The 19626-nt window shown below is 43.7% G+C and overlaps 1 protein-coding gene across 7 annotated transcripts in view; it reads left to right on the top strand.

The window, feature by feature from the left end:
* The window catches only part of N4BP2 (NEDD4 binding protein 2), a 227704-nt gene that overhangs the window by 49790 nt on the left and 158288 nt on the right, over nt 1–19626 (top strand). For all 7 annotated transcript variants that reach the window (XM_077477610.1, XM_077477609.1, XM_077477605.1 and 4 more), the window contains one exon: nt 13868–13992. In XM_077477610.1, the coding sequence (XP_077333736.1) occupies nt 13868–13992 (125 nt within the window). The remainder of the gene's footprint in view (nt 1–13867; nt 13993–19626) is intronic.

Genomic DNA, 19626 nt, shown 5'->3' with positions numbered 1-19626 from the left:
AATGAGCTCATGCTGGACTTCTCCTTTATTTGTATCCCAGTCTTAGTCTGTAGGGTTCAATATTGAGTTGGCCCACCCTTTGCAGCTATAACAGCTTCAGCCCTTCTGGGAAGGCTGTCCACAAGGTTTAGGAGTGTGTCTATGGGAATGTTTGACTATTCTTCCAGAAGTGCATTTGTCAGGCACTGATCTGGTAGAGCAGGCCTGGCTCAGTCTCCGCTCTAATTCATCCCAAAGGTGTTCTTTTGGGTTGAAGTCAGGGCTCAGTGTAGGCCAGCTAGGTTCCTCCACCCCAAACTCGCTCATCCATGTCTTTATGGACCTTGCTCTGTGCTTTTGGTGCACAGTCATGCTGGAACAGGAAGGAGCCATCCCCAAATTGTTGGCACAAAGTTAGGAGCATGAAATTTGTCCAAAATGTCATGTATGCTGACGTCTTAAGTGTTCCCTTCATTGGCCAAGTCCAATCATCCCTTCACTGGCTTGTAGTTCTCAATGAACTACTATGGCACTATGGCGCACTATGGTAGTTCCTTGAGCTTTCCTTTCAACGAGTCTCGGCTTGCCCGTATGGGATGTATGGATCGCTGGTGCAATGCTTTACGGGATCCTAATACAAAAGATAATAAATGTACATTTATTTTTTAGTTTTATTTTTTTATTTTTTTTTACAAAGGTGATCCTTTTAACTACCTGACATCTGTGCTATGGCCGAACGATGGCCACAGTGCGGATTTGAATTTCTGGGAGGCTGTCATATGATGGCCTCCCCTGTGCACGCTCCCTGCGCGCTCTGGGATCACTGAGTCTCGGGTGATAACCGATCTGAGTAAGGGGTCCCGGCCCCTTACCATGTGATCAGCTGCCAGCCAATGACAGCTGATCGCATGATGTAAACAAAAGCTCAGTGATCGTGTTTTTTTTTTTTTTTTTTTCCTCGCGCTGATAGCAGAGGAGAAAAAATAAATAAATCTGTTCACCGGCTTATCTTACAGGGACATCGGTCCCTAAGAGGAAGAGGCAATTATGCCTCATTTATACCGACCAACAGTGCCCACAAGTGCCACCTACCAATGCCCACCAGTGGTGCCAGTCAGTGCCACCTAGAAGTGCTGCCTATCAGTGTAATCGATCAGTGCCCATCACTGCCACCTATAGGTGCCCATCAGTGCTGCCTCATCAGCATACATCAATGACGGACAAAAATTTTAAAACAAATTAAATTTTTTTTTTTTTAAATCTGTCATTTTATTAAAAAAATCGCACAGGTGATCAAATTTCACCAAAAGAAAGCTCTATCTGGGGGAAAAAATGATAAAAATTCATTTGGGTACAGTGTTGTATGACCGCGCAATTGTCATTCAAAGTGCGACAGGGCTGAAAGCTGAAAATTTTATCTGGATAGGAGGGGGTTTTAAGTGCCCAGTAAGTAAGTGTTTAAGCTGGTGGTGAGGAGGCGATACAATGAAACTTCACTGCCTGTCAGGTTGTCACTGAATGCTTCCTGAAGAGCAAAGCTAAAGTGAATATTCCAGAGAGTAGTATTGGGGGCATTAGTGGTAGGATTTTAGATGTTGTGGGCATTTCAGAGACCTGGTTCAACAGTTGATTGGCTGGCAGCCATTCAGGGGTATTCCCTTTGATTGCAGAGATAGAGGGTAAAAATGGGGAAGGGGTATGCCTATAGATCAAGAATAATGTACAAGTGAATGTGAGATGACATCAATAAGGAAGCTAGGGAGGAGGTGGAATCCTTTATGGGTAGAGCTCAAAAGGGGTGATTTTAAGGGGAAAATAAAACTCTGAGTATGCTATAGGCCCCTTAACTTGAGGGAGCAGGGGGAGACGGACCTCCTATCACAATTTGGATTTGCAGAAAGGATGGCAAGTGTTCTCATAATGGGGGATTTTAATTATCCAGACATGACCTGGGCGGAGGGAACCACACGTTCGTCTAAGGCTTGCCAGTTTGTAGATGTCTTGCAGGACAATTTCATGGGTCAGATGGTAGACGTACCAACTATAAACAAGGCATTACTAGATCTACTGATTACCAACAATACAGACCTGATCATGGATGTGGATATACGGGCAATTTAGGAAAGAGCGCTCACAGGTCAATTGGCTTCAGTATAAATCACACAAATGGGGAACACAAAGACTCTGAATTTCAAAAGAGCCAACTTTCCTAAACTATGAACCTTGCTAGAAGATATAAATTGGGATAAAATCTTAGAAACAGAGAACATGGAGGAGAGATGGGTTTGCTTTTAAGAGCATGTTAAATAAGGGCATTAGCCAGTGCATCCCATTGGGAAATAATTTTAAAAGAGCAAACAAAAGTCCTGGATGGCTTAACTCCAGTGTAAAAAACGCATTTAAAAACAAAGGAGAAGGCCTTCAAAAAAATACAAGGTTGAGGGATCATCATCAGCATTCAGACTTTATAAAGAATGCAACAAGATATGTGAGAATGCAATTAGGGTGGCTAAGATAGAACATGAAAGACACATAGCAAAAAAAATCCCAAGAAATTCTTTAAGTATATAAACAGTAAAAAAAATGGAGGATAGACCATATTGGCCCCATAAAGAATGATGAAGGGAATCTGGTTACAAAGGATAGGGGGATGGCAAAGGTATTCCCCTCGTTCTTCACAAGGGAATGGGGGGGGGGTGCTTCAGTAACCAAAACTGCACTGCCAAAATACATCCCTGAGAATTTACAGACCCTTTAGCTTAACATCAATAGTACGCAAGCTCTTGGAAGGGAGGATAAGGGACTATATACATAAGATTTTATTAATTTAACTATATTATTAGCAGTAATCGGCATGGATTCATGAAGAATCGTTCTTGCCAAACCAATCTATTAAACTTGTATGAGGAGGTGAGCTGCCATCTAGATAAAGGAAGGCCTTTAGACATGGTGTATCTTGATTTTGCATAAGCATTTGACATAGTTCCCCATAAAAGTTTACTATACCAAGTAAGGTCTGTACCATAGGGTGAGTATGTGGATTGAAAACTGGCTACAAGGGCGAATTCAGAGGGTGGGGATAAATGGGGAATACTCAGAATGGTCAGGGGTGGGAAGTGGGGTCCCTCAGGGTTCTGTGCTGGGACCAATCCTGTGTAATTTGTTCATAAAGGACCTGGTGGATAGGATAAACAGTGAAATCTCTGTATTTGTGGAAGACGCTAAGCAGGGGAAAAACTTGTCCACAGCATGTGGAAACCTTGCAAGAAGATCTGAACAAGTTAATAGGGTGGGCAACTACTGTACATGGTAAATGAGGTTTAATGTCAAATACATTTTGGGTGGCAAAAATATGAATGCAATATACTCACTAGGGGGTAAGCCCCCTGGGGACTCTGAATGGAAAAGGACCTAGGAGTCCTAGTAGATGATGGGCTCAGCAATGGCATGCAATACCAAGCTGCTGTTAACAAAGCAAACAGAATATTGGCATGCATTAAAAAGGGGATTATTTCCAGAGATAAAGTGATAATTCTCCCACTCCACAAGACTTTGGTCCGGCCGCATCTGGAGTATGCTGTCCAGTTCTGGGCACCAGTCCTCAGGAAGAATGTACTGGAAATGGAGTACAAAGAAGGGCAACAAAGCTAATAAAGGGTCTGGAGGATATTAGTTATGAAGAAAGGTTGCGAGCACTGAACTTATTTTCTCTGGAGAAGACGATTGAGAGGGGATATGATTTGAATTTACAAATACCTTACTGGTGACCCCACAATAGGGATAAAATGGAAGGGAGTTTAATAAGACATGTGGCCACTCACTAAAATTAGAAGAAAAGAGGTTTAAGCTTAAACTGCTTACAGGATTCTTTACTGTAAGAGCAACAAGGATGTGGAATTCCCTTCCACAGGTGGTAGTATCAGTGAGGAGCATCGATTAGTTTAAAAAAACTATTAGATAAGCACCTGAAAGACCGCTACATACAGGGATATACAATGTAATACCGACATATCACACACATAGCTTCGACTTAATGGACTTCTGTCTTTTTTTTTTTCAACTTCACCTACTATGCAAATATGAATGAGCCGTTTGTGCTTGTTAAAGCGGAGGTTCACACAAAAATTGGACCTCCGCTTTTCGTACCCCTTCCCCCCCCCCCCTGCTGTGGCATTTGACACCTTTCAGTGGGAAGGGGGGTGCAGATACCTGTCTAAGAGGTACTTGCTCCCACTCCTGGGCATAGACTCCCATGGGAGTCTATGCCTCTTCCTGTCCGGCCGCGCTCTCTGCTGGGACACACATGGGTCCCAGAGATCAATGGGCAGGGCCGCCAAAGCCCCGCGCAGCGGCGGTTTTAACCCTTTTTTGGCCGCTAGCCTGGTTAAAACTGCCCCGCTATCGGCCAAATAGCGACGCTAAAACTGTAAAGTGCCGCTAAAAATAGTGGCACTTTACCCCCAATGCCCCAGTGTGAAAGCAGCCTTAAATTTCAAGAGCTTGGTTGATGATTTAAAAAGAAATTGCTTGTTTTGCTTCCTTACCCCTCCCACCCCTCGGATCCGCTTCTGGCCCCATCTTATCTTCTTTTTCCCTAGGCCCCCCACCACATCTCCCCTTACCTCTGCCCCCTGCCTTTTTACATCGCGTATTTTGGGATCATTACCTCCCATTCTCCAGCTTATTTGTTTGAATTCTTACCAGTCTTCTACATAGACATTATGTACCTCGTCTAGATTTAACTGATACTGCAAAATAACTGCAAGGTTGTGCTCTTGCAAGCCATTGCTGGTTCTTTTGTGGAGCTCTTGCTCACATTTATTGTTTATTGTAGTATTGGCACAATATTTTGTAAATGCACAATGTCTAAAGAATTACAAAAAAAAAAAAAAAATGCTTATATGTACACTATAGTAAATGCCAATAAAAAGTAGGTATTGGATGTGGCTTTTTTTAAAGGTACTTTTGAGGCAACATTTAGTGCTCATGCACACGGACGTTTTAAAAAACTGGCTGCAAAGCTAGCTCCGATGCCTGGAAAAATCGTTGTTAAAAACGTGATTTTTACCGCGTTTTGCATTGGCGTTTTTGCGCGTTTTTTAGCGTTAGCGTTAAGTGGCGTTTTTTAAGAAACACATCTCTTGGCTATAGCACTCAGAAAACAAAGAAAATATGTTGCGCGTTTATGCGCGTTTTTGCGCGTTTTCCCGCGATTCGCGTTTTTACAGCTCTAGCTCCACGCCACGGAACGCACTGGTCCTGGGTTTTTTTTTACAGCTTAAAAACGCCTATGCCATTTGCAGCTCAAAAACGCCTAGGTGGGCATGAAGCCATAGACTAACATGGACAGCCGTTTTTAAGCTGCAAAAAAAGCTCAAAAAAGTGGCTGTAAAAACGTCCGTGTGCATGAGGCCTTAAAACTATACCTGTCATAAGACATACAGAGCCCCTGTATGTTTCATGACAGGTATATTTTTAAATGTTGCGTTTGCTGACTGCTCACCTTGTTCTGGGTCAGTCTATTGAAGAAAAAGCATTACAGCCAGGTGATGTTTTCAGCTGAGAAGGGTTAGGGCATCCTCCACATTCTTATTACAGGTATCATTTATAGCGGAGGTCTGCCCCAAAAAAAAAAAAAAAAAATTAAAAGCCAGCAGCTACACATACTGCAGCTGCTGGCTTTTAATAATAGAACACTTACCCGTCCTGGAGTCAAGCGATGTCGGCACTGCAATTGATGTTTCTGTCAACTATCTGGTGCTGCCGCCACCATTGTGGTTAAAGTGGTTGTAAACCCTTACAGACCACTTTGACCTACAGGTAAGCCTAGATTAAGGCTTACCTGTAGGTCCAAGAAATATCTCCTAAACCTATATGGTTTAGGAGATATTTGCCCGAAAACTGGCACTGCTGTCTACGGCGCACTAAGACAGCGGCGCGCAGGCGCTCTAAGCGCGGCATTCTCGACGACGGAGCTGCCGCGCGTGTCGGCTCCCATGCGCGGGAGTGACGTCATCGCGGCTTCACCGAATGACAGAGGCGGAGCTGCGAGACCCCACCAAGAAGATGGATGCGGCGGACTACAGGGGACAGCGGCGACTTCGCTGGCTCCTGTATCAGGTAAGTGACACATAATGGACTACTATGCGGTTTACTTCCTCTTTAAGGGAACCCGGCATGTGTGTTCCTCCTTTATATACACTGCATGCGTGAAACTCCACCCGCCCCTGAGGTTCTGTCTAGTCTGTTCCCTGCCCCTTCTCTTTCGGGGCAGTGTGAGAGCACATGGGGGAGAGACAACAGCTGCATGCAGAGGAGAGCAGCAAAGACAAAAGGCCGGAGCCCCGAACCTCACTATCCCAGAAGACATTGAAGGCCTCAATTATGGCCTTTATAGAGATGGAGACGTTGGTCAACTTCAAGAGGGCCGACTATGATGGGAAATATGGACCTTATCCAAACCCAAATGGGAAAAAGGCCAAGATCATGCCTAAAGTTGTGAAGAGTCTGCACAGGAATTTTGGGGTACGGCGATCGAAGGATCAACTGGGGAAACGATGGTCAGACCTCAAATTGAGGGAGCAGGATCAGTATAGAAGAATCAAGAGTGCTGCAAAAAAATAAGTATTTTGTCATGTGTTCCTATTCTTTTTTTTCTTAACATTCGTGCTGCTCCATGTGCTTTTTTTTTTGTTTTTGCTTTTCTTTACTGTTGTACATTTTAAAATAGCAACTTTCATGCTCATGGGCACAGTAATCGATCATGGGAAACATCGTTCGTTCGCCCACTTAGAAGATGTTTTAGGCAGATACAGGTTAACTACCTTTTTGTTCATGCCTATATGTATTAAAATAAGTTTGTTGTCTAGATGGGTTTGTAACTAGAATGAAATGCAAATCAGATTCAGTGTAAGGAGAGGACACTCAGCAGCTGTTTACACATCTGGACGCAGGAGCACTAGTGTAGGACACCAGAATCAAACTTTTTAGGGTGTCCCACACAGGTGCTCCAGTGGATACTAGGGGTCTCTACATGTGTGATGCTTTAACAAAAAGGTAATTATTCCAGCTTTAGAAAGGAAATAAAATGTTCTTCAGCTTGGAACTCTGCCAAAACAGACAATTGTACAACACTTCCAAGCATGTTTCGTATTCCTAATTCTGCCCTCCAATATCTGTGTGTTAAGTATATCTTTTTTTTAAAAAATTCACATAGGGGAGAAAAAACTCGGGACATCTGAGAACACCAGGGACCCCCCACCGAAAGAAGGGGGAAGTCACCAAAACACAAGCAGAGGATAAGGAGGGAGAGGATTTGGAAGTGTGCGAAATTTTTCACCACAACAGGTGAGACCACAGTTTCAGATAAGATATCTGTTCATGCATATTTATAATACATGGTGTGTTTTTTTCTTTTAGGTCATGTGGATGTTGTGGAAGAAGAATCTCATTTCACCAGTGAAAGTGTCCATATCCTCATCCGGGAGAGAATGGGGTACATGCGCAATTACCGTATATACTCGAGTATAAGCCGAGATTTTCAGCCTCTTTTTTTGAGGCTGAAAGTGCCCCCCTCGGCTTATACTCGAGTCATCGCCGTCTGCCTGCCCGATCAGCGTGTCGAGCAGACAGACGGCGGCCATTCTACTATTCAAAAGCCGCGCCTCCCTGTCTGTGATAGGCGGAACACTCAATTTCCCAGCAGTCAGTGGTCCGCCTATCACGGACATCCGCTCATCCTCATACTACGGACGAGGATGAGAGGATGTCCGTGATAGGCGGAACACAGACTGCTGGGAAATTGCGTGTTCCGCCTATCACAGACGGAGGCGCGGCTTTTGAACAGTGGAATGGCCGCGGAGGCGCCGAGGCCGTCTGTCAGACGAGAAGAACGGCGATCCTGGCATGGCAGAAGCACACAGGCTCGGGACGCAGGCTCGGGACACAGGTAGGCTGGACACACAAGGCTGCACACACAGGGATGGACGGACACACAGGGATGGACGGACACACAGGGATGGACGGACACACAGGGATGGACGGACACACAGGGATGGACAGGCATGTCTCACCCTCGGCTTATACACGAGTCAATAAGTTTCCCAGTTTTTTTGTGGTAAATTGGGGGCCTCGGCTTATATTCGGGTCGGCCTATACTCGAGTATATACGGTATGAAAATCTAAAGCAAAACATCAATGATGTTCAACAAAAAATGAAGAACAACATTGATGTTTTAGGCAGAATCTAAAATGCACAGAAATGCAACCCTTTTTTTTGGTGTGTATTTTTGGTTTTAAAAAAAAGTTTTTAAGTATTTTAAAAGCCAAATTTTGAAGATGCACAGTGTGTCAACATGTGCTATCTGCCATCACGGGCTATCAATGTATGCATTTTGTGGGTGCAACCCCCTTCCTCGCTACTAAAGTAGCTAAGAGGAAGGGGTTGCACCTCCAAAACGTGTCCATTGATCCCCCATGATGGGAGCTAGCACATGTTGACATTAGGCATGGGGTCAGGAGGGAAATCCCCAGTTTGAATCCCCATTTTTGTGTGCATCTTCAAAATTTGGCTTTTACAGGGGTGACATCACCCCGTCTGATGATGACATACCAATGTTTGATATTGCCTTCACTTTATCAAAGTTGAACTTTGTAAGTTCCTGAGTTCTGTATGTTATGTTTTGAAACATGCCTGTTTAACCAAAAAAGGCTATTTCTAATTGTGACAAAAAATTTATGTTCTACACCAAAGATGTTGGTTTGTTCAAAAACCCTTTTCTAAACGCACATGTGAATGTGCTTTGAGTAAAAAATGTTCAACTCAACAATGTGTGGCTTCTTCTTTCAATGATCAAAAGCAGTTTTTGGAGTAAAAGTTGGTGTTTACAGTGACAATGGGGGTTATTTACTAAAGGCAAATCCACTTTGCACTACAAGTGCAGTTTCATGTGCACTTGGAGTGCAAAGTGGATTTTCCTTCAGTAAATACACCTACAGTGTTTTATAATTTGCCACAATCATGCCATTTTCATGACTCAATAAAATGAATTAAGGGTGCTGAAAATTATGAATATTTTTGTCAGTAATGCATTACAGACATTAACAACAAAAACAAGGTGTGTGTAGCAGACCCACAACCTAATAGTTTGCTGAAAAAGAGATTGTCACCTCATGTATCAAATCAATTGCATTTGCACTATTGAAGAAAATGTCCAAAAAGCCCATTGGAGAACCTAGGAGATTGCTTAAAGAAACCCAAGCAGTAACTCAAAGGAAATATTCTTTCAGTTTAAGTTAAGAAATTTAGGATAAAATGTTTCTTAAACAGGTTCTGGCATATCAGTAGCCCCCCCACCTGCAAAGTACTCAACATACTTCTATCTTACTTTGCTGGTGCTTTGGGGGGGGGGGGGGCAAGCCAGGACGGCCAGCTTCAAGCGCAGTCAGGGTTTCTTGTTGAAGTCCAGCCTCAGGCCCAACTGAGGCCACATAGTTCATTGAATTTCTCCTTAAATAGTTGTGTAGAATGCAGCATGCAAGGATTATCTGGTTAGGTTTATATTCCGCCATATTGATTGGAATAGGTGGAACCGGCTGGCCATTATCCCAAAAGCTTTCTCCACCACTCTTTTAGCTCTGGCCAGATGGTAGTTTCTAAACCCTCTGTTCTGGGATGAGGGTCCTCATGGCTTCAAAACAGTTGGCTGGTCAGAACAAACTAACAGAAAGCACTGAAAAACAGAAAGGCCAGAGCTGAAAATCAGATACAAGAATGCACTAAAAATCAAATATGTAATAGAAATATGAACCCACAATCACAAACTGAAGAGCAGTAAGGATCGTAAAAGCAGGAGGCTGAAAAGCGTGAATCGTCTCTGTCGCCAAACTTCTAACACGAGATTACTGGAAGGAGCCCAAAGGGTGGCGCACTTGGTATTGAACTTCCTTTCTCGTGCCATCATACGTGTTGTACGTCACCGCATTCTTGACGTTCGGAAATTCCGACAACTTTGTGCGACCATGTGTATGCAAGACAAGTTTGAGCAGACATCTGTCGGAATAAAAACATGGGATTTTCTTGTCGGAATGTCCGATCGTGTCTACTCAGCATTACAGTACAGTTCAATTATTTGTTGCCAAAATCTCTTTACACGGGGGTACTTCCACCAGATGTGAAGCATGGAACCTCTGGCTACCATACAACACCAACAAGAGTCTGGTGAGTAAGGATTGAAGTGTTGGATGGTCGACGGACATCTGTACCATCTAGTCACCAATTTAAACCCTTTTTCTTGGGTCGTATTGACAAGGGAAAGTTTAGGAGGCAGGTCAGGGGTCAAAACGTTCAGTAATAATGAATAAAGTTGGGAGACTACATGAGTTGGAGGGTCTTCCTGGAGGAACATCTCTTCAAGACCCATTGGGTCGGCAAAAACATCTACCAAGGAAGGGATAGTGTGATGGAATCTCCGCCAAGAAGCTGCTTCCTAAGCTCCTGGGACATGAGATCAGCAAATCTGGCTATAGTCACCCCAAGAACTAGACCACACCAGTTTTGGAGTAAAACAGAATAAGAACTGTTTTTTTTTGTTTTTTTTTTCGAGTGTACTGTATGCTCTTGAGAAGAACATTCCCCCTTCTGATCAGATTACCCTAACAATACAAACTGCACACAGGAATATATTTACAACAACATACATATACTATAACCATGATGTTAATTCACCACCTGAGTGACTCAGAGGTCTGACCTTCCAGGCTTGCCGTCTCCTAGCTCACAAACTACAATACACATTATCATAAATTTAAACACAGAACACCTTCAGACAATAGCAGAGTTAATTGGCACAAACAACAATGGGTGAAAGACCCTTAATATGGCATCTAGACTTTAGTTAGGGACCCCTTCAAAAGCTTCTGTCCCGGGTGAGTCTGTCACAGATAGTATGGATGTAAGATATTACTTGTTGTCTCAGAAACCATTGTGTTGGGTGGAGTGCTAATGATGTGAAAGGAGTAGCCGTCGGTGACTGATCTGCTTGGAGAACTTGAGCGAGTCTCCTATGACATTCCTTAGTCTGAGGCCAATAACCCATCACATGCAGTGTCTGTGGAAAAGTTGGGTCCCAAAAAAGGGAGTCATGGGTCCAAAAGGTTTACAAGTAACCATCAAGTGATCCCATATTTGGATCATCTGACGTGTAATGTTTCGAAGGAGAGACGGGCCCCTTCGAAAGGGTGGCTGGGGTCCATGGAAGGGCACAGAGATCGATAGGGTTCATATGATTTTCTAATTGGACCCAAAGCTTAGAAGAGGAATGATGGAACCAGCCTGATATATGCGCAAGCAACGCTGCCTCATAGTATATGGAGGCATCCGGTACTTCTTCTCCTCCTCCTTCGGTAGGCATAACATTTCATACCATATTCTAGAACGTGTCGCATAGCAGATGAACTGAAAACATCTGGCGGAGTTTCCAAAAATGTGAAGTGGGTATACGGATCGGGATTGTCTAGGATAATTACAGAAAAAAAGGAAGAACATCCATTTTCAGGGTATTCACCCTGCCTAGCCAAGAGAAACGTCTGGAGGCATAGGATGATAAATCAGCTTGTGTACTGAGAAGCAGGGGAGTAAAATTCCATGAAAAGAGCTAGGATGTGTCCGCAGGTATTTGATTCCCAAGATAATGGATAAAGGTAGAACCGTCCTTTAAATTAAAAAGTAGACGAAAGCTGTTAAAAAGCCGTCGCCGATGATAAAATAATGAGTTCTGATTTGTTGTAATTTACTTTTAAAATTTCTAACTACCCCAAATTTCTGAAACTGTTTTGATTGAGGGTAGGGGTATGTGTGTGTGTATATGTGTCACAAATAAAAGCAGATCATCTGCGAATAGGGCACGTTCAGTGTGTATAGGGCCCACTGTAATACCCTGTACATTAGGGTGGTTTCACAGAGCAACAGCCAGATGTTCCATAATCATAATGTATAAAATAGAGAACAAAGGGCATCCCTTTCATATTCCATCATATATAGAAAACGACGGAGATAAAGACCAAAAATATATAGCCGAATACATATTGGCCTAAATTGATCAAGAAATTTGATTTTTTTTTTTTTTTTTTACATTATCTTTTATTGGGTATGTTTTATAGTAGAAAGTAAAAATAAAATATTCTTTTTAAATTTTCTACCTTTTTTTTTGTTTATACCACAAAAAATTAAAACCGCAGAGGTGCTAAAATACTACCATAAGATGGCTCTATTTCTGGGAAAAAAAGGACAAAAAACTTATTTGGATACAGCGTTGCATGACTGCACAAATTTCAGTTAAAGTAACTCAGTGCTCTATTGTAAAAAATAGCCTGGTCGGGAAGAAAGTAAAACCTTCTGGAGCTCAAGTGGTTAAACAAGTACATGGTACAGCGCACACACATGTCAGGAATATGAAATGTTGCTGTAGCTGCTGACTTTTAATATAAGGATACTTGCATGTCCAGGGATCCCGCGATGTCGGAAACCCCTAGCCGATTTGTCAATCGGCTTTGGGTTCAAGCGCCAGCATCTGTAGTATGGTAAACAGGAAGTGAAGCCTTGGAGCCTCGCAGCCTGTTTTTTACTGTGCATGCGCAAGTTGCGCTGCGCTTTCTGAATGGTTCCCCAGTCTTCTGGGACCTCTGTGTGTCCCAGAAGACAGTGGGGGAGGAGGGACCAGAAATTAAGTAGATCACCGTACTGCGATCTTACCAGGAGGGAGGTTGGGAGCCCCCCCCCCCCAAAAGGGCCAAATGTGGCAGTGGAGGGTGCGAACAAGCAGAGTTATTTGAAAATAACAAAAATTTTATACTTGCCTGCCTTGTGGTTTTGCAAAGAGCTGCCCAGATCCTCCTCTTAGGTCCCTCGCTGGCACTCCTGGCCCCTCCCTTTTGCCGGGTTCCTCCATAGCAAGCTATGGGGCACCCGAGCCGAGCTGTTGCTCTTTGTGTCCATTCAGACACGGAGCTGTGGCTTGGCCCCACCCCCTCTCACTCATTGACTTATTGACTGACAGCAGCGAGAGCCAATTACACCCACTGCTGTGTCTCAATCAGGAGGGAGAGTCATGGGCAGCCTAGGTTCTTGTGCAACATCGCTGGATCAGAATGGGCCTCAGGTAATTATTAGGGGAGCTGCAGCACACTGAAGGTTTTTTATCTTCATGCATAAAATGCATGAAGATAAAAAAAACCTTCTGCCTTTAGAACCACTTTAAGCCTGAAAGCCTGAGATTCATTCAGGGAACACAGCTATCTGGTGATCTGGGACCCCCTTTTTTAACGGTTTGTAACACAAAAGAGGTATTCTCAAAAACACCCTTCATGCATCATACTGGCAGTACTAAGTAACTTCTCACCTTCACCAGGCCTTGCTTGAAACTTGAGCCTGAATGAAGGCAAAATGCGTTCAGAGAGTAGTTTGGCAGCACACCCATTAGTTAACAGGCCCACTTATTTCGCATGTCAGGAGCTGACTGAAATCTGCCTTTAGTAGTGAAATTATTGGACATTCTGCTTTTAGAACAGCTGCCGAATTATATGTTGCCTGAAATTGTTCCTAAAGAGATGATTAAACAAACCAGAACTCCTGTTTTTTGGGCAAAGCGGAGGATACTAAAAGCTGTTGTAGATTTGAGCAGGCACCCTGTGAGTGTCTGTACTGTGTACATTTCAGCAGCTTTCATTATTCTTAAAGTGACCATGTCAAAGGGTGTGGTCTACCTGGGTCCCAGAGTTTTACCAGTTTTGTAGTTCTATATTACAATGTGCCTTCTTATTCTTTTAATGAAGTGTATTTATTGTCATATATTAAACAAATATAACATGTGACATGTTGTCCCTCTTTTAGAATGTTATTGGAGCAGAACCCGGCTGGAGTTATTCTAAGTACTGATGATTATTTTCAGCAAAATGGCCAATACCAGTTTGATATAAACTGCCTGAGTGAGGCTCACGACTGGAATCAAAAGCGAGGTATGGAAATAGGCTTTAAAGCAGCACTTGTGTAATTTACATGATCTTACATGCAAAGCTGAACATAATGTACACGTTTACATAAATAGTATTATGACAAGTCTGATTTATGAACAGTGAAGTAATGAAGCAGAATGCACAAGTAAAGCCATTCCGCCAGCAACGCCTCATCTTTTCATTTTCTGCAAAAAAATGAAACGAGTAGTCTGGTTATTTTGTATGAGCTCTCAAATTTTCATAAATCACCCCTTTTTGTCTTATGTTCATTCAAAAGCTGGAAATTTTTTTTTTATTTTTTTTACTACCTGCATGTTTTTCAGCTACATTTACTCAGGTTTTACACTTCCTCTTTAACTGACAATTGCATGGTTGTACGACGCTGTACCCAAACAAAATTGATATCCTTTTTTTTCCCACAAATAGAGCTTTCTTTTGGTGGTATTTGATCACCTCTGCGGTTTTTATTTTTTGTTGCCGATGTTTAACTGTTTTGGCACAGGTTCTCCAGATTCCATGTGAGAGTACTTGCCGTTATTGACTGGTATGGAAGGCGCTCAGGAAAACTGTTTGAGATATCAGAGGTCTCTCCGACTGATGCAGTGACTTAAGACCATTTCTACTGGTGCGGTCTGGGGTGCAGCTAAGCAGTGGTTAGTAGAGAGCGCCAACACTGTCTCAACTGCTAGCCCTTATGAAAAGGAAGGGGTCGGAAATGACGCGGCAGTAGTGGAGATGTTTTCTGTCACTGGCAAAGGGGTACAAGTTAAGGTACCTGGAGACACCTTGGGAGAAAGCACTAATATTGATTGCTATAGCAATGTAATATGTACACCAGTTGGCATTATCGCAGTAAGGAAAGATTTGTGCTTGTGTCAGTTGTTACGACAGCTGCCCATGGAGCATTGGACAGCAGGTGAGGTAGAGCTTGGCGATGGTTCCGTGGAGCCTAGTCACTCGCCTGTGTGTAGACCCTCCTCAGGACTGGTCCTAACAAACTCTGAAAAAAGCACTGATGGTATCAAAGTTGGGATCTCAAAATTGGTGATCTGTTAATGATTGGTGCTGTTCAAAGTGATTTGGTTGCAGTGAATAACCAGCAAAAGGTATTTGAACCCAAAGGACCTGTAGTGAAGGGTAAAACTGAGTTCAGTGGAAGGATCACGGAAAGCAGCGGTCCTCCGAGAAAAGAAAATAAGCCCAGGGACCCCAAGAAGAGGGAGAAGGCTGGGTATAAGGAACTCTAGGACCCTAGAGAGATTCAGGGCAGGAATTGCATGGAAGCGCACGGAAAAAGGGTTGGGCCTATGTGGCTGAAAGCCAGCACAGCGATGTCCCAACCGTGATGACGGGGTGCTGGCGTTTCTCCCTCCGGGTTGAAACAAGGGGAGGTGGGTATGTAATAGTGAGAGTCTACATATCGGCGGACTACAGAGCTGAAACTGAGAAAACAGCTCTGGTAGCTTTCCCTGGATCGGGCTCTGTATTTTGGAGATCCCTCAGAGTCTTGGGTGGGACGGGATCTCCAACCCTGTGTCTGGGTGTTGTGGACAGCCAGCAGGGTGTGTGCTCAGGTGAATATTAACGAGGGGCTGGTGAGAGCAGTAAGTGAAGGAAGGTGGAGTGTGAGCAGCTTGCTACTGCTGTTGCTGTGTGAAAACGGACCTGTGTCTGGAATGCGCTTTGCCCTGTGTGAGACTGCAGCCCGTGTAAAGGGGATTCTTTGCCCAAGGACTGGGAAAGGCTGGCCAGCCTTGATAGTCAGGAAGACTACAGAAGCCAGTGAGTCCAGGGGGCTGGAAAGAATCAAGTTTGAGAGTAAACAGAGGAACTGCTGACGAGAGCCAGGTGGCTCGTTATATTTTTGTTATTCATGAGTGCTAAATGAAGCTTGAACCCCTGCGTTGGAATCCTGAATGGAATTATGTTTTTTGTTTTTTTCTGTCTTTAACCACTTGCTTACTGGGCACTTAAACAGCCTTCTGCCCAGACCAATTTTCAGCTTTCGGTGCTCTCACACTTTGAATGACAATTACTCAGTCATGCAACACTGTACCCAAATTAATTTTCTGTCCTTTTTTTCCCACAAATAGAGCTTTCTTTTGGTGGTATTTGATCACCTCTGGGGTTTTTATTTTTTGCGCTATAAATGAAAAAAGACCGAAAATTTTGAAATAAAAACGCATATTTCTTTGTTTCTGTGACAGAATTATGCAAATTATTAATTTTTCTTCATAAATTTTGGCCACAATTTATACTGCTACATACCTTTGGTAAAAATAACCCAAATTAGTGGATATTATTTGGTCTTTGTGAAAGTTAGAGTCTACAAGCTGTGGTGCGAATTGCACAAAATTGATCACATCTGATGTACTGGTGGACTATCTCGCTTCTTGTGACCCGAACAAGTCAGGAAAGTACAAATACCCCCCAAATGACCCCTTTTTGGAAAGTAGACATTCCAAGGTATTTAGTAAGAGGCATAGTGAGCTTTTTGATGTTGTGATATTTTTCCCACAATTCTTTGCAAAATTAAGATTTTTCATTTTTTTTTCCTCCACAAAATTGTCATTGTAATAGGTTATTTCTCTCACATGGCATGTGTATACCACAAATGACACCCCCCCAAAAGATTCTGCTACTCCTCCTGAGTATTACAATACCACATGTGTGGGACTTTTTCACAGCCTGGCCACATAGAGAGGCCCAACATGCAGGTAGCGCCATCACGTGTTCTAGGAGCATAAATTACACATCTAACTTCTTGACTATTTATTACACTTTTGAAGCACCAGGACAATGACACGTGACACTGATGACAGATGGTACTAATATGTGGCACTGATGACAGATGGCACTAATATGTGGCACTTATACGTGGCACTGATGACACGTGGCACTAATACGTGGCACTGATGACACGTGGCACTAATACGTGGCACTGATGACACGTGGCACTAATACGTGGCATTGATGACAGATGGCACTAATACGTGCCACCGATGACAGATGGCACTAATACATGGCACCGATGACGCGTGACACTGATGACAGATGGCACTGATAAGTGGCATTGATGACACGTGACACTGACAGGTGGCACTGATGACAAATGGCACTAATACGTGGCACTGATGACAGATGGCACTAATACGTGGCACTGATGACAGATGGCACTAATACGTGGCACTGATGACAGATGGCACTAATACGTGGCACTGATGACAGATGGCACTTATACGTGGCACTGATGACAGATGGCACTGGTGACAAATGGCACTGACAACAGGTGGCACTGGGGTGGATGGCACTGGGGGCAGGTAGCACTGGGGTGGATGGCACTGGGGTGGATGGCATTGGGGTGGATGGCACTGGGGCAGGATGGCACTTTTTTTTATCTAGGCGAAGCAGAACGGCTGCCGCTGCAGCCGTTCATCTCTCCCCTCTCACACTCTGTGTGAGGAGGGAGAGCGGCGCTGAGAGATGATCTCCCATTGGACACGCCGATCACGCTGTAAACGGCCGCTGTGATTGGCCGTTTACAGCGATCTGTGTTTGCCTGTCCCCGGGGGACACGGCGAACACAGAACTTCCGCGATGCGTGCCCGCGGTGGCGTGCATTGCGGAAGTAAACAATAGGACGTCCAGGGACGTCCTCCCGGACGAACGCGCCTGCTCTATGGCTGTCATTCGGCTATAAGGCGGGCGCGAGGTGGTTAATAAACGTGGGCTACCAGTCCCTTAACTATAAATGCCTGTCTTATGTGGACTCACTGCACAAGAAATGCTTCTATCACTTGAGCTAAACATGCCCAATATCACAATATATAGATATATATATCTATATACACATACAGTATCTCAGTACACCCCTCACGTTTTTGTAAATATTTTATTATATCTTTTTTTTTCACGTGACAACACTGAAGGAATGACAGTTTCTACAATGTAAAGTAGTGAGTGTACAACTTGTATAACAGTGTAAATTTGCTGTCGCCTCAAAATAACTCGACACACCGTAATTAATGTCTAAACCCCTGGCAACAAAAGATGGTACACCCCTAAGTGAAAATGTCCAAATGGGACTCAAAGTGTCAATATTTTGTGTGGCCACCATTTATTTTCCAGCACTGCTTTAACCCTCTTGGGCATGGAGTTCACCAGAGCTTCACGGGTTACCACTGGAGTCCTCTTCCACTCCTCCATGACGACATCATGGAGCTGGTGGATGTTGGAGACCTCCACCTTCCGTTTGAGGATACCCCAAAGATGCTCAATAGGGTTTAGGTCTGGAGACATGCTTGGCCAGTACCTCACCTTTACTCTCAGCTTCTTTGGCAAGGCAGTGGTTGTCTTTGAGGTGTGTTTGGGGTCATTATCATTTTGGAATACTGCTTTGTAGCCCAGTCTCCAAAGGGAGGGGATCATGCTTTGCTTCAGTATGTCACAGTACATGTTGGCATTCATGGTTTCCTCAATGAACTGTAGCTCCCCAGCGCCAGCAGCACTCATGGAGCCCCAGACAATGACACTCCCACCACCATCATGCTTGACAGTAGGCAAGACACACTTGTCTTTGTACTCCTCACACGCTTGACACCATTTGAACCAAATAAGTTTATCTTGGTCTCATCAGACCGCAAGACATGGTTCCAGTAATCCATGTCCTTAGTCTGCTTGTCTTCAGCAAACTGTTTGCGGACTTTCTTGTGCATCATCTTTAGAAGAGGCTTCTTCCTGGGATGACAGCCATGCAAACCAATTTGATGCAGTGTGCATCATATGGTCTGAGCACTGACAGTTTGAAAGTGCACCCCTTCAACCTCTGCAGCAATGCTGGCAGCACTCATACGTCTATTTCCCAAAGACAACCTCTGGATATGATGCTGAGCACGTGCACTCAGCTTTTTTGGTCGACCATGGCGAGGCCTGTTCTTAGTGAAACCTGTCCTGTTAAACTGCTGTATGGTCTTGGCCACTGTCCTGCAGCTCAGTTTCAGGGTCTTGGCAATCTTCTTCTATCCTAGGCCATCTTTATATAGAGCTCTTTTTTTCAGCTACTCAGAGAGTTCTTTGCCATGTTGAACTTCCAGTGACCAGTATGAGAGAGCGAAAGTGATAACACCAAATTTACCACACCTGCTCCCCATTCACACCTGAGACATTGTAATACTGAGTCACATTACTCCGGGTAATTGGATAAAGGGAAGATTCTGAAAAAGTCACCTGCTGTTTCTGTTCTCAGGAGAGCTACATTTCCAGACACCCTTCCTAGAGTGGCATCTCTCTTCCCCTTGCTCCTGGACTTTGCTCAAATGGCTCCGGGGAGGGAAAATGGCTAAAGGGGCCCAAGTTGGACATTGTCACTTAGGGGTATACTCACTTTTGTTGCCAGAGTTTTAGAAATGAATGGCTGTGTGTTATTTTGAGGGGACAGCAAATTTACACTGCTATACAAGCTGTACACTCGCTACTTTACATTGTAGCACAGTTTAATTTCTTCAAAAATATATAATAAACTATTACAAAAATTTGAGTGGTCTACTCACTTTTGTGAGATGCTGTGTGTGTATATATATATATATTATTATAATTTTTTTTTTTTTTTTTTTTTTTACACAATGTCAGTGTCACCAA

Source organism: Lithobates pipiens, unplaced genomic scaffold (assembly GCF_037356315.1).
Source record: "Lithobates pipiens isolate NorthernLeopardFrog02 unplaced genomic scaffold, aLitPip1_a1.2 Scaffold_13, whole genome shotgun sequence".
NCBI lineage: Eukaryota > Metazoa > Chordata > Amphibia > Anura > Ranidae > Lithobates > Lithobates pipiens.
The sequence above is the reverse complement of the archived record's forward strand: the minus strand, read 5'-3'. Positions and strand labels throughout refer to the sequence as shown.